Below are 12907 nucleotides of genomic sequence, written 5' to 3'. Positions count from 1 at the left end.
ATGGAGTTTGTATAATATATAGGGTAGATGGCCTTAGCTTTCGATCTAGACCGGACATAAATAATTTTGAGTGGGATGTCGAAGATAACTTCATTGTCCCTCATTGTTTTAGGGTAAGTGTGAATGTGTCGATGAAACTGTGTGTTTTGGCAGATAAAGAACATTCTTGATTTGATTTGGTGTACAAAGTCAGTGAGGACGTCACATTAAAATATGGATAATACATGGGGTGAATTTGTTGTGTCTGTTGGGGAGAGGACATAAAGAGGCATCTTATAAGAACCAATGTCTGTGGGCATCACATACTTATTTTATTAACTTCTTGGGTTTTAGATTGTGACAGATTTGGGTGAACCATAGAGACTTGCTCTATGGGTGAACACACTTCAAACTAAACTGTTGGTAGGTTCACTTTTGGAGTAAAATTCAAAAGTCTACTTGCAGAAATTTTGAAATTTGGTTTGGTCCAAAAAATAAAATCAAAATTTCTGCTAGTACAAATTTTGAAATTTGGGTTGTCTACTTTTCGACCGCCAGCGTCACTGGCAAAAAGCATTTCTGCTAGTAGAAAATGAAGATTTAAAAAAAAAATGCTTTAAAGCCATTGGACCTTTTCGGTACAGAAAAAAAAATCACAGATTTACAAATAATTTACAGGGTTTACAGAAGGTAATGGTGAAAGACTTCTCTTGAAATATTAGTCCATGAAATGCTTTACTTTTTGAGAAAACGGTAAAACAAAATAAATTCTCGTTAGCGAGAATTACGGATTTTTTTTAAACACAATCATGTCATGACACGGCGAAACGCGCGGAAACAATACTGGGTTTTCCCGTTATTTTCTCCCGACTCCGATGACCGATTGAACCTAAATTTTCACAGGTTTGTGATTTTATATATAAGTTGTGATACACGAAGTGTGGGACTTGGACAATACTGTTTACCGAAAGTGTCTAATGGCTTTAACTTGAAAGTCAATTCTCATTTTCCACTAAAACTATCAAAAACATTGCTGTGTCCACTTTTGGTCATCCATAGCTGAGCTGATCCATAGTATCCTTCCATGTGTTTATTAATGAATCACAACAGGTTCAGTCAGTTTTTGTGTTCATAAACTGCAGAAATTAAAATTTAAAAAAGTTTATGAAATTTTCGCCTCGGAAACTAGTTTGTCAACTTCCAATACCTCGGGGAGCTATCGACTAGTCACACTCAAACCATTATTAAATACCAAAAAGGGTAATTCATTGGGATGCTCGCAAACAGTAAAAACATTGACACATTAAAAACTTTTTAAAAATTCAAAGTCCCTTTACGTTTCTCCTCCGGCTCTGGCTTAGCCCGTGAATTTGTTGTCAATGTGATCTAAAGTTTTGGTGCGCTTCCAAAAACACAGGAAAACGCAGGGCCACAGAGAGCATGCAGTAGAGATAAGTGGTTTCGAAAAAGCTAAAACAGCGCCACCAACGGTTCTGTCATTGCAGCAGTTTTTTAATTCAAGATGGCGGCGCCCATGTCACTTGCTGGAAAAGTTGCGATAGTTACAGGTAAAGTTTTGATTCGAAAGACATGTTTTTAACAGGAACAAACAAAACAAATATATTATTTTACATCATATTTATACATCATTATCTATTATGTCTATACAGTTTTAAAAAATTCAAAATGATGAAGAAGAATTTACTTTTTTTTTCTCAATATTGTGTAACCATTTATTTACCAAGCAAGGCAAATGTAACTGTATTGTGTATCATTCATATGACACCAGAACACTCCCGGCCTTAAATATAAAGCCAAATATGTTATTGGCACTATTTTTTCGGGCTAGGAATTCCACCAGACCGGGCAGATGACAATCATTTTCAAGCTTAGCCCCATCACCCAATCATTCGTTCATAATCATAATTCTGCAAATTTAATTAAATAACAGTTGGCCACAACACAACAAAACTGTCCAAGCAAGTTCACTGAAGTCAAAGAATAACAATACTGGCACTGGTTTTTACAAACAAACCATAGTATTGTTTTTAATTTTTAAAGAGTTTTTAACAATAGTTTGAAGTTGAAGTTGTAAACCCTTTTTAACCATATTTGATAAGTAAACGTGTAGAATTATGGACCTAAATCCTTTTCTTCTCTTTTCATTTTCAATTGTTTTGTTTTTTTTGCACTATAATTGAGATAATTATTGGGGGTTTTCTAATAGTTTCAATGGATGTGGCAGACTTTAGATCACCTTTAGTTTTAGGCTTTATCGATCCTTACTCAATCAGTCACCAAAGTTTACATAAAAATTGTTGCGATAACGTTACCCTCCTCTTCTCCTGTGCTAGTTGCGATAACGTTACCCTCCTTCTCTCCTCCTGTGCTAGTTGCGATAACGTTACCCTCCTCCTCTCCTCCTGTGCTAGTTGCGATAACGTTACCCTCCTCCTCTTCTCCTGTGCTAGTTGCGATAACGTTACCCTCCTCCTCTCCTCCTGTGCTAGTTGCGATAACGTTACCCTCCTCCTCTCCTCCTGTGCTAGTTGCGATAACGTTACCCTCCTCCTCTTCTCCTGTGCTAGTTGCGATAACGTAAACCTCCTCCTCTCCTCCTGTGCTAGTTGCGATAACGTTACCCTCCTCCTCTCCTCCTGTGCTAGTTGCGATAACGTTACCCTCCTCCTCTCCTCCTGTGCTAGTTGCGATAATGTAAACCTCCTCCTCTCCTCCTGTGCTAGTTGCGATAACGTAAACCTCCTCCTCTCCTCCTGTGCTAGTTGCGATAACGTAAACCTCCTCCTCTCCTCCCGTGCTAGTTGCGATAACATAAACCTCCTCTCGGCTCTCCAAGCCACAAAAGCCTTGACAAAAGGCTACACTCAACCAACCCTTGTATTCAGAAAATATTCGTTTGAATATACTTTCAAAGCTTTAGGGTCTATTCCTCGTGCAACTTACAGGCTCAGGTTCTGGTAGAAGAAATAATGTGTGATGTTAAACTGACACTGATCTTATTTGATACACAGGTGCAAGTTCTGGGATAGGATGGGCAACCAGTGTGTTATTTGCAAAGCTTGGTGCGAAGTTATCAGTAGCCGGCAGAAATGAATCAAATCTTGACAAAGTCGCAAAACTCTGTAAAGAAAATGGCTCAGAGACAGTAAGTTAAAGTGTTGCCAGAATTCTAGATATATTAGTTCTTGAAGACACGTTTGGTAATTATGAAAGACCAGTATTTTCACTTGTTGTATCCCAACATATGCATAAAATAACAAACCTGTGGAAATTTGGGCTCAGTTGGTCATCAAATTTGGACGAGAATAATGAAAGAAAAACACCTTGTTACATTACTTCTTTCAGACAAGGCTTTTATTATTTTAGTGAGAAATTACCTCTTTTTCACACACTCTGTTACTTCAGATCTGTGTCTCAAAATGTTATATACTACTATCAACAGCTCTCCATTGCTCGTTGCCAAGTAGGTTTTATGCTAACAATTATTTTGAGTATTTTGAGTAATCCAACCAAAAAGATGCTGTAAATCTATCAATTAATATATTTCTTTTTTAGTTAGTCCTTAATCTAACAGTTTATAATCAAATGATTGATTTATTCCCTTTTTCTCGAAGTTGGTAGTTGTTGGTGATGTCACTAAAGAAGACGATAACAAAAACCTGATTGAGAAGACTGTGCAGAAATTTGGCAAATTGGACATTCTGGTAAATTATCAATAATTGTGACATATTCTAAAGCTAGCTCCATAAAACACTGAGTCCTGTTCAGATGTCTGCCGTCGATTTCACCATATTCATCCTATCTTAGGATTAATCTTGGGTCTTAAGACGTGTTCAGTTCTGTATCCATAGCTGTAGGACGCATTGAACCCATAGTAAGTTAAAATTAGTTACTCCTACTAACTCCAGATAGGATTAGAGATAAGATTAATCCCAGCGTTTGGTGAAATTGGCTGTAGGAGCTGTCTTTTGGCTTTTAAATCATCTTGGAGGTAATCAAGAAAACGAAATGAGATTGATCTAACAACTTGTTTAGGGATATCTGACAATAGTCTTGTCAAATGATGTTTAAACTTTAATCTTTTAAGACAAGTTCTTTTCAAAATTAATTTAACTTTCTAAGATTCACTTGATTGAACTGTGAGGTTTTTTTTAAATGTTGTAGGTGAACTGTGCTGGAATTATATCTCTTGGTACGATTGAAACAACAAGCATGGAAGCTTATGACTCAATGATGAATGCAAACGTAAGGTAAGTTCCAAACTGTGGATTGACAGACTGTATGTTTAATCCGAAGACTCTTAAATGGGAGGTATAACTTTTGGTTGAAGCTTTTAACAGTCTGCGATAGTATAAAGCATTTGAGAAAAATTTCTCATAGAAATATGTTAAAATATATCAGTTTTTAAGCCCCAAAATTTGAATCAGTAGTCACGCTTCTCAAATTGTGTATTCCTTTTACATGTACTAGGAATTACTTTTATTATTAAAGGAGTTATTCGCTTAGGATTGTCATGGATTAAAAAAAAAAAACTTCTTTTAAAATGAAATTTTCACAGGTTTAGTTTGATTGTATACATCTACATTTATGTAGGATTAAAACAACTGAACGTTTAAAAAAACAAAACAAGGAATACTTTGCTTTTAAACAATGCTTTTAAATTGAATGTTGTTGTTTTCCTTAGGGCTGTGTTTCATCTGACGTCCCTCGCTGTTCCACATCTTGTCAAAACTAAAGGCAATGTGGTCAATGTTTCAAGTGTCAATGGATTACGTGCAGTAAGTATTACATCAAACGTCATCATACATTGTCATCTGTGACCACAAAATGAGTCTTAGTTGGGAATCATTACCAGATCTTTTTGAGGAGATCCACATTAGAGATGAGCTTTTTGTATTGTACCAACTTGGCAATTGCCTCTGTTGCCCCTGGTCATTGCCTTGGTGCCCTTCGAATGTTACAAGAGAAATGTATGATTACCTCATTAAAGTGTTCTTTACTATCATAAGTAGAAAAATGCCTCGGCGCCCTTGCCCGTTCAGAAATGAAGCATAGGCCTGAATATTTCCCTGAAAATTGGCCCTTGGTGCCCACCATTGAATCCAATGTGATCGTTTGCATATTTCAACTCAGATTCCTTTAAACCTCATACTTGACCCTTTTTGTGCTTGCAGTTTCCTGGTGTTCTTGCTTACTGTATGTCAAAGGCTGCCTTGGACCAATTCACAAAAGTTACAGCTTTGGGTAAGTTTCATATGATCAATTCTAAATATGTAACTCCGCTTCTTCATCTAGACTTTTGGACAAGTAGTTAATGGTTAGCCCTGGTGAGATAGTCGAGTGGTGTTGGTGTCGTTATGATTCAGGTTTCAGCGATTGAATACTGCTCTTGCAAGATCACTGCTCTCGCTTAAGCTGCTGGTTGCCCACTTTTACTTTTTGCTTAAAAGAGGTAACATTTAAATTGGTGGTTTGTAGATATATATGTATGGAGATTTGTCTGGCTGATTGTTTATTTCTTATTACTTATAACTGACTGATGTCAATATTGATTCTTAATTATTTTACAGAATTAGCTTCTCAAGGTGTTAGAGTGAATTCAGTCAAGTAAGTATCATCTTACTATATTACGTCATCTTAACTCTTACTCAACACTCAGCATACAATAGTTGCTTATCTGATAATCAGCAGAGAAGCAGTTATAAAAAACATCACATTAGCTGTGGCTGGTTACCTGTTCATGCTTAGCAAGATTAGTATGTACTTAGCAGTTTATCAGCAGTCATATGTAGAATTGTTATTACAGGGTGTTTAAAAAAAAAGTATACATTTAGAAAAAATGTATCCCAAATGGATTTTTGTATAAGCTTACAAAAATCTGGCATTAAGGATTGATGGACCAAAGTCCCAGCTTTTTAATTCTTACCAAATCAATCCTCAGCTGTCTCGCATGAGTGAGCACTAGCTAATTACTTTTGTCAGATTTTAATTGGCTTGCGCACAAAAGTGAAAGGGTTTTAATAGAATCAAGCACCGTAGTAGGGAAGGTGGGGTATTTATTTATTTCTTCTTTACCCTGGGGAAACCTCTCAGTAAAACACTGTTTTTCAGAGGTGCCCAGCAACTACATACAAATTAAAATTAAAAAATAGTTTTAATATAAAAATATGTATATAATAATAACTATCGATTTATATAGCGCCTAATAATTAACACTTAATTCTCTAAGCGCTTTATATACAAATATTAATTAATATTAAAAATAGAAAAACAGCCAAATTTAAATAAAGACTCTGGATAATTATACCACAACACTCAACAGCACAAAAATTTTACAACAAGCAAAATACAACAAAGACAATGATTAAAATTCTGGTCCAGCCAGGAAAAACACCACAAGCCCCATATATTAAGAAATCAAACTTTTGTATTGAACTTTAAAATTTGCTACAGTGCATGGCAAGGGATGTTTTAGTGTAAGGGGGAATGAGTTGACCCCATGAGCAAATTTACGTTTACCTGAGTTGGTTTTAAGTAGTGGGGGAACTAAATTACCTTGTGAGCCAGATCTGGTGCTGTATGAGTGGGCAGTAGCGGCATAATTAAAAACATTACAAAGTTGAGGAGGCAGTGTAGAAGTAAGACTTTTATATACTAAAATGTTTAGGTGAAAATTTCTCCTGGCACTTAAAGACTCCCACCCAAGAGTAGATAAAATAGTGTGTGTGGAAGTTCTCCGGGGGAGGAATAGTATAGCTTTACCAGCACTGTTTTGGATTGTATCAAGTTTTGAAAGAAAATATTTGGCCGAGTTGCCCCAAACAGCATCACAATAATCAAAGTGAGGGAGAATCAGAGTTTTTGTACAACAGGTTTAAAGTATGTTGGGGAAGAACACTTCTTATCTTCCGGAGAACCCCCACACGTTTATTAACAGTCTTAGTAATTTTCTCAATGTGCACACTCCAAGATAAAGATTGATCAAGCCAGACACCTAAGTACTTAAAATGATCAACATTGTCAATGGTATTGGAACCGATCTTCACATGTAAACTTTCTTCAATACGGCGAAGTTTAGCTTGAGTACCAAATAACATACTTTTAGTTTTGCTTGTATTAAGAGTTAAAAAATTAGTCTGCAGCCATTTGGAAACCTCAATCATATCTGCATTGAGGGCTCTGTTAATAAGACCAATAGATTTAGCACGAGTAAAAATAGCTGTGTCATCTGCATAAAAATACATTTTAGAGTCTATCAGAAGAATATGTGATTTGCTGCTCACAAATCTTCAATGATGTGCCACATCATTGAAAATTTGGCAAGCTTTGGTTTAAAACGGATAGTCACCTCTGTACATTTCAACATTATGCACTGAATTGAGTACAACATGGTTTGTTCACAGTACACACCACAACAGAGATGTCAGAGTACCATCGTAGAAACAGTGTCTCTGCAGTGCTTCAAGGGTTCTGCTAAGAGTACTCAAACATTCGCTGTCCAACACAAGTAACAGTTTACAAAAATGTTAGGAAGTACCAGGCTACTGGTACGAGTCGGAATCTGAACAAGAAACGATCTGGCCGACTGTCACCACTATCCCCAATATTATATAAAAGAACTTATGAGTGATGACCCCGAGTAATAAACTAAATAAAACACACGAAGAAATGACTACATGAGACCATGTTAAATTTAGATAATATATTTACAACAAAAATTATTTACAGTTATGTACAACATTGGGTAAATCGGTGTAATCATTAGTTAAACCCACAGCCAATTGAATCACTTATTATTGATTGGCAAAAGCAATCTCCTATCAATTAATGAATAAAAATTACAGATACTTGTACTTTAAAGTTACGGTAGCTCGTCTCTATAGTCTTTAGTCTCCCTGTACGTTCACGTACGATGAATGGCGATTGGCACGCAGTCTAGTATGACATCACACACAGATGACGTTAAGTTTAGTCTCCACTTCAGGAGTTCACAGCGGCCCTCGTCTTTCAGTTCATCTCAAATAGGGAGTCTCATGGACGGGAGATCGAAGCCCCAAATAATGGCCATCTAAACAGTAAATAAATAACCGAAATCCTTGCAAGCTTTTTGGATATATCTCAACATAAATAATACAGAGAATGAATGCCATTGAATGAATTCTCAAAACAGTAACCGCCAATTCACAAATAATCTCCGTAAGATAATCTCTGTAAATTCTGAAGAACTTCTGAATTTCCTTTTGCCCACAGCAACTTCATAATTCAATCTAACGATGTCTGCCCATTCAAAAATGTCCATTTTAATATGCAACTTTAGCAGAGTATCAATAGTATACAGAATTCTTTACACATCAGAAAAATACAATATTAATCATCAAACAAAACTTACGGTTATTGTGCGGGCGAACTAACTTGAGGCGTCTTCAGGCTGAGTGTTGCGGTGTCGACCGGGGTTAGGAAGAATCGTTACTATGGCTCTGTTTTGCCTATAGTTTTTTGATCACAGATCAAACAAGACAGAATTCTTGTTGACTGTCTACCTGTTGCTTCAGGAAGCTTCACGCAGTTGGTACAGTCTCTAAACACTCAAGCTCACCATCAAAACATGCTCTCAGATCGCCGATCAAAATCGTTCTGATCAAAACTAACATTCAATTTCACTAGCAAACTCACTCACTCCTAAACTCCCAAAATCAACAAAAGAACAAACACCAACAAACGACAGACTAAACAACAACAATAACAGAACTAAACGGGGACAATAACCACGGCCGATGTATTACGTAATGTACTGTGACAACGAAAAAGCGTCCTATGTTACACGAAAAAAAGCACTGGAAAAATACAGGAGGGTGCGGTTTGTAGCAGCGGGAAAATTAAACGCGCGCGATTGGCTTAAGGCTATACGTCATGCGGGAAGGCTAAACCAATGTGTTGCAGGGGTGGCTAAAGAACAGTAAAAATAAATAAACGCAGCGCGATCCTGACACCGACCAATAACTGGTTGATCTGCTGCAAACATCCAATATTCCATTTTTCATGATGATTTCCATTTGACCTGCGTCCGAACTTGGTAGACCCATGGAGCACTGAGGGTTCATCCAATTTCCTAGCAAATTTTTGAGCAACAAAGCAAAAACCTCTAAGGTGTTTAATTCTGTTAAAACCCTTTCACTTTTGTGGGCAAGCCAATTAAAATCTGACAAAAGTTATTAACTAGTGATCACTCATGCGGAACAGCTTAGGATTGATTTGGTAAGAATTAAAAAGCTAGGACCTTGGTCAACCAATACTTAGTGCCAGATTTCTGTAAACTTATAAAAAAACATTTGGGACACAATTTTCTAAATGTATACTTTTTTTTAACACCTGTATATCGGCTAAAACAGATCCATAATGTTAATGTATGTTCCACAAAAACTGTCAGTAAGAATTCATTACAAAGTGGCATGTCTGCTGTGAGGAAAGTTTGTATGGTTTGAATGACATTATTTTCCTGTTAATTGAACAGGTATGCAATGTAATAAACATAATAATAATTATACTAATTAGGGAGGCTAATCATCCTTACTTGCAGCTTAGAGCTGAATTGCGAAGGATGTGGCTACAGCCTTTTCAACCAATTACTTCAGTTGATTTCCTTTTGAAAATTACATGACACCTGACACCTTGACATACACCTGATTCAAGTGAATATTTTTCAGCATGTCTTTATTTCCTCTTTATTTGTAGTCCGGGAGTAATTGTCACAAATTTACAGAAACGAGGAGGTCTTGATGAGGAGGCGTATGCCAAGGTAAAATGAACATTAGGGAAGGGTTTGGTGTTTGATATTGGCTTTTAGATTTAGAAGGTTGTGATTTTTAAGAAACTTATTATGAATCTTAACCTGTGAATGTTATCATCATGGTTTGTTGGTTCGAATCCCACCTGAGTATTAGCCAAATAGATGGGGTACCTGCTGAGAAATATTGGATTCAAATTGTATTTAGCTCCGTAGTTGAGTGGTACATTGTCTGCTCTTGAATGACAAGGGTTGTTGGTTCGAATCCCACCCAAGTAATATGCCCGAGGTTTTCAGGGAAAGTGTCAAGCCTTGTGCTCAGCATACATCAGTGTATTGGTAAAACACAAATATTACAGAGAACACAAAGTGATAATACCATTGTTTCTTATTTCTTGTATCTTGATTCTTGACTATGAGAAGCAGGTTTGGGAATTCCAAGATTCAGCTTCATTCTTACAAGATTATGGGGGTTACTTTGATCTGCTTCACAATGTCATTAAGGGCCGCAGCCGCCCCAAGTGTATTTCCTACTCCTAACCCTAATACTAACCCTAGCCTTATTATGTAAATCATGAGGGGGGAGTTGAACATAGGGGTGTCGGAAAATATAGAGCAGTCACCCCACAGATAGCCATAGTCTTGACTTCATTCGATTGTCAAAATGATAGATAAAAAAGGAATGATCTTGAAAGGATGATGTTTGAATTGTTTCTTCTTACAGTTATTGGAACGCAGTAAGACAACTCATGCCTTAGGTCGACCCGGAGAGCCTGATGAAGCAGCTAATGCTATTGCATTCCTGGCTTCAGATGCATCTACATTCATTACTGGTGCAAACCTTCCGGTAGATGGAGGTAGGCATGCTATGTCTCCACGCTAGATAAATAGAAGAAACTATCCAGTCTCCACGCAAGATAAACAGAAGAAACTCCCCAGTGCACAGTGCCATGTCTTCCGCTAGATAAAATAGAAGAAACTATCCAGTCTCCACGCAAGATAAACAGAAGAAACTCCCCAGCAGCCAGAAGCAATGTTTTATCACGTTATAAGATAAGAAAAACCTACCAGATGGACGTACGCAGCATGCTATGTCTCCTGAACGCCTTGCATCGTCCCCCATAGTTGATAAATAGTGCACATGTGAAGAGTTTATTGGCTGGGAGCATGGGCAGCTTGTACACACTGCACATTTCCATTGTTTGTCATCAAAGATGGCGGCCTATACAATGGGTCTATTCTTCCTCCATGCTTAGATGAAGTTTGATGTGGATGGAGGCATACCTTTTTATAATGCTGATAATCAAAACATTTCTGTATTCCTTATAAAGTAGAAACCTTTGTTGTAATGTACCGGTACCATTCTTCTAATATTGTCAGTAATATTGTTGTAGTATATTTGTGTCCTGTTTGCCAAGCTGTGTGCCAAGCTGTAGGCTTTACATGTCAGGCTATTGAGTGCAACATAAAAAAAAGTGCACTTTACCATGACTGTTTATAACACCAAGTATTCTAAACTACATTAAGAGAAATTATTATGTTACTTTTTATACATACACACTTCCATTAGGTTGCATAGTCATAGCATCTGTGTGCTAACAACATACATGCTTTACTAGATAATGCAGAGACTTATAATATGAAAATCAGGAATGAAAATAGCAAAGGTGTGGGTTGAGACGTTGTTCCAGATAAAAACGTATTTAATTTCTAAATGAAATCTGATCTATACTACAAAATGTTGACCTTGAATTGCCACCTAGTTTTGTATTGCCTATTATTTGATTGTTTACATTTCTTTTCCTCTACTTGTTCTTTAAAAAAAGTATATTTTTAAATTATTCTATCGATGCTATTTGTCAGCGCAGCAACGTGTCGACAACAGTATTCATGTAAATCATTATAGTACTTAATTTGAGCTTGAATTATGGATCGGATCATCACAGTTTCACTAGGTTCAATATATGCAAGTCACTGTTGAATCATGCATGAGAACTAGAAGTGAGCCCTCTGTTGATTAATCATGTATCAAGTAGTACATGACTGTAGTCAAAACCAATCAATGTAATAACTTCAACTTTCAGACATAAGCTTGAGCTACACAGAATTTGTGCTACTGCAGTCACCATTGGCATATTCTAGTTTTGCATCAAATTTGATTTGTTTTATGCATGTTTCCTACTAATGTTGTATTTAAATAATATTTGAAGTGATTAAAATCTATATAAAGAATGACATTTAATTATTTGCCAGTGTGACAATTTTTTTTATAAATCAATTAGCCTTTTTGAGGTATAGTGGACACATAGCAGTGCACTGTTTGGTTTGGGGGTGTGTGATGAGACAGATTTATCTAAACCTATTAGAACCATATTGGGTCAACCATATCTCAAAATTGCTTATTGCTGTAAGAGCTTTGGTCTTTCTTTCAGTAAATGATTGAGTGCATTGATCTACTTCTTGGAATGTAGCTGTGACCTTTGATCAAATTATTGAAGGTAGAGACGTAATGGGGATTTGTGGGGCTGTGGGTGTGGCAGAAGGGTTACTCAGTCTTGAATTTGACACGGATCAAACAAATGTACAATTTTCTACCACTGGATATATAGTCTTTTTGCTTTCTAATGACAGGTATTTGCTTTTCTTCTTGCAGTGCTGGATTTCCCCCACTGTTTAGCCAATATTGGGAGAGCAGTTGCCTGCCATGAGGTTGTTGTTCTTATGAATGTTGAAGAGCATTGCATTCAGTTGTACTGCAATTCACAGGTCAATTTGATTTATTTTATTCTAAGTGAAAAGAAAGAAAAAAAATCATAAGATCCTTTAGAACCCTTGCACAACAAATGAACTTTCAGCATAAATTTGATAATGGTTTCTTCATTTGTGATGGTGACTATATAGCACTCACATCACAAGGAGGTAACAGGAATGAAAAATGAATTGACCAATATTTGTTTAGTGTCCCTTTGAGGTTTTTATTTCTTTTTTTAGTCGTTGGGTGACATTTTTAAAGTTGTAAATAGGACAACAGGAATTGCTAATCCAGGTCTTAGAGGAAGGACATTTCCTTCCTTTGTGGTTGAATGACTCAAGTCAAAACAATCACATCACCCGCTAATTTTA

The 12907-nt window shown here is 36.6% G+C and overlaps 1 protein-coding gene across 1 annotated transcript; it reads left to right on the top strand.

The window, feature by feature from the left end:
* The first annotated feature begins 1476 nt into the window (after positions 1–1476).
* Positions 1477–12026, top strand: LOC139938993 (3-oxoacyl-[acyl-carrier-protein] reductase FabG-like). Its single transcript, XM_071934694.1, has 9 exons — positions 1477–1547; positions 3012–3145; positions 3615–3704; positions 4165–4250; positions 4685–4778; positions 5175–5244; positions 5571–5607; positions 9733–9796; positions 10509–12026. Exons 1-9 carry the CDS (start codon positions 1502–1504, stop codon positions 10665–10667), a joined length of 780 nt encoding a protein of 259 aa, XP_071790795.1. The 5' UTR covers positions 1477–1501; the 3' UTR covers positions 10668–12026.
* Positions 12027–12907: the final 881 nt, after the last annotated feature.

Source organism: Asterias amurensis, chromosome 6, assembly GCF_032118995.1.
Source record: "Asterias amurensis chromosome 6, ASM3211899v1".
Taxonomy (NCBI): Eukaryota; Metazoa; Echinodermata; class Asteroidea; order Forcipulatida; family Asteriidae; genus Asterias; species Asterias amurensis.
This window is presented reverse-complemented; position numbering and strand designations above follow the sequence as displayed.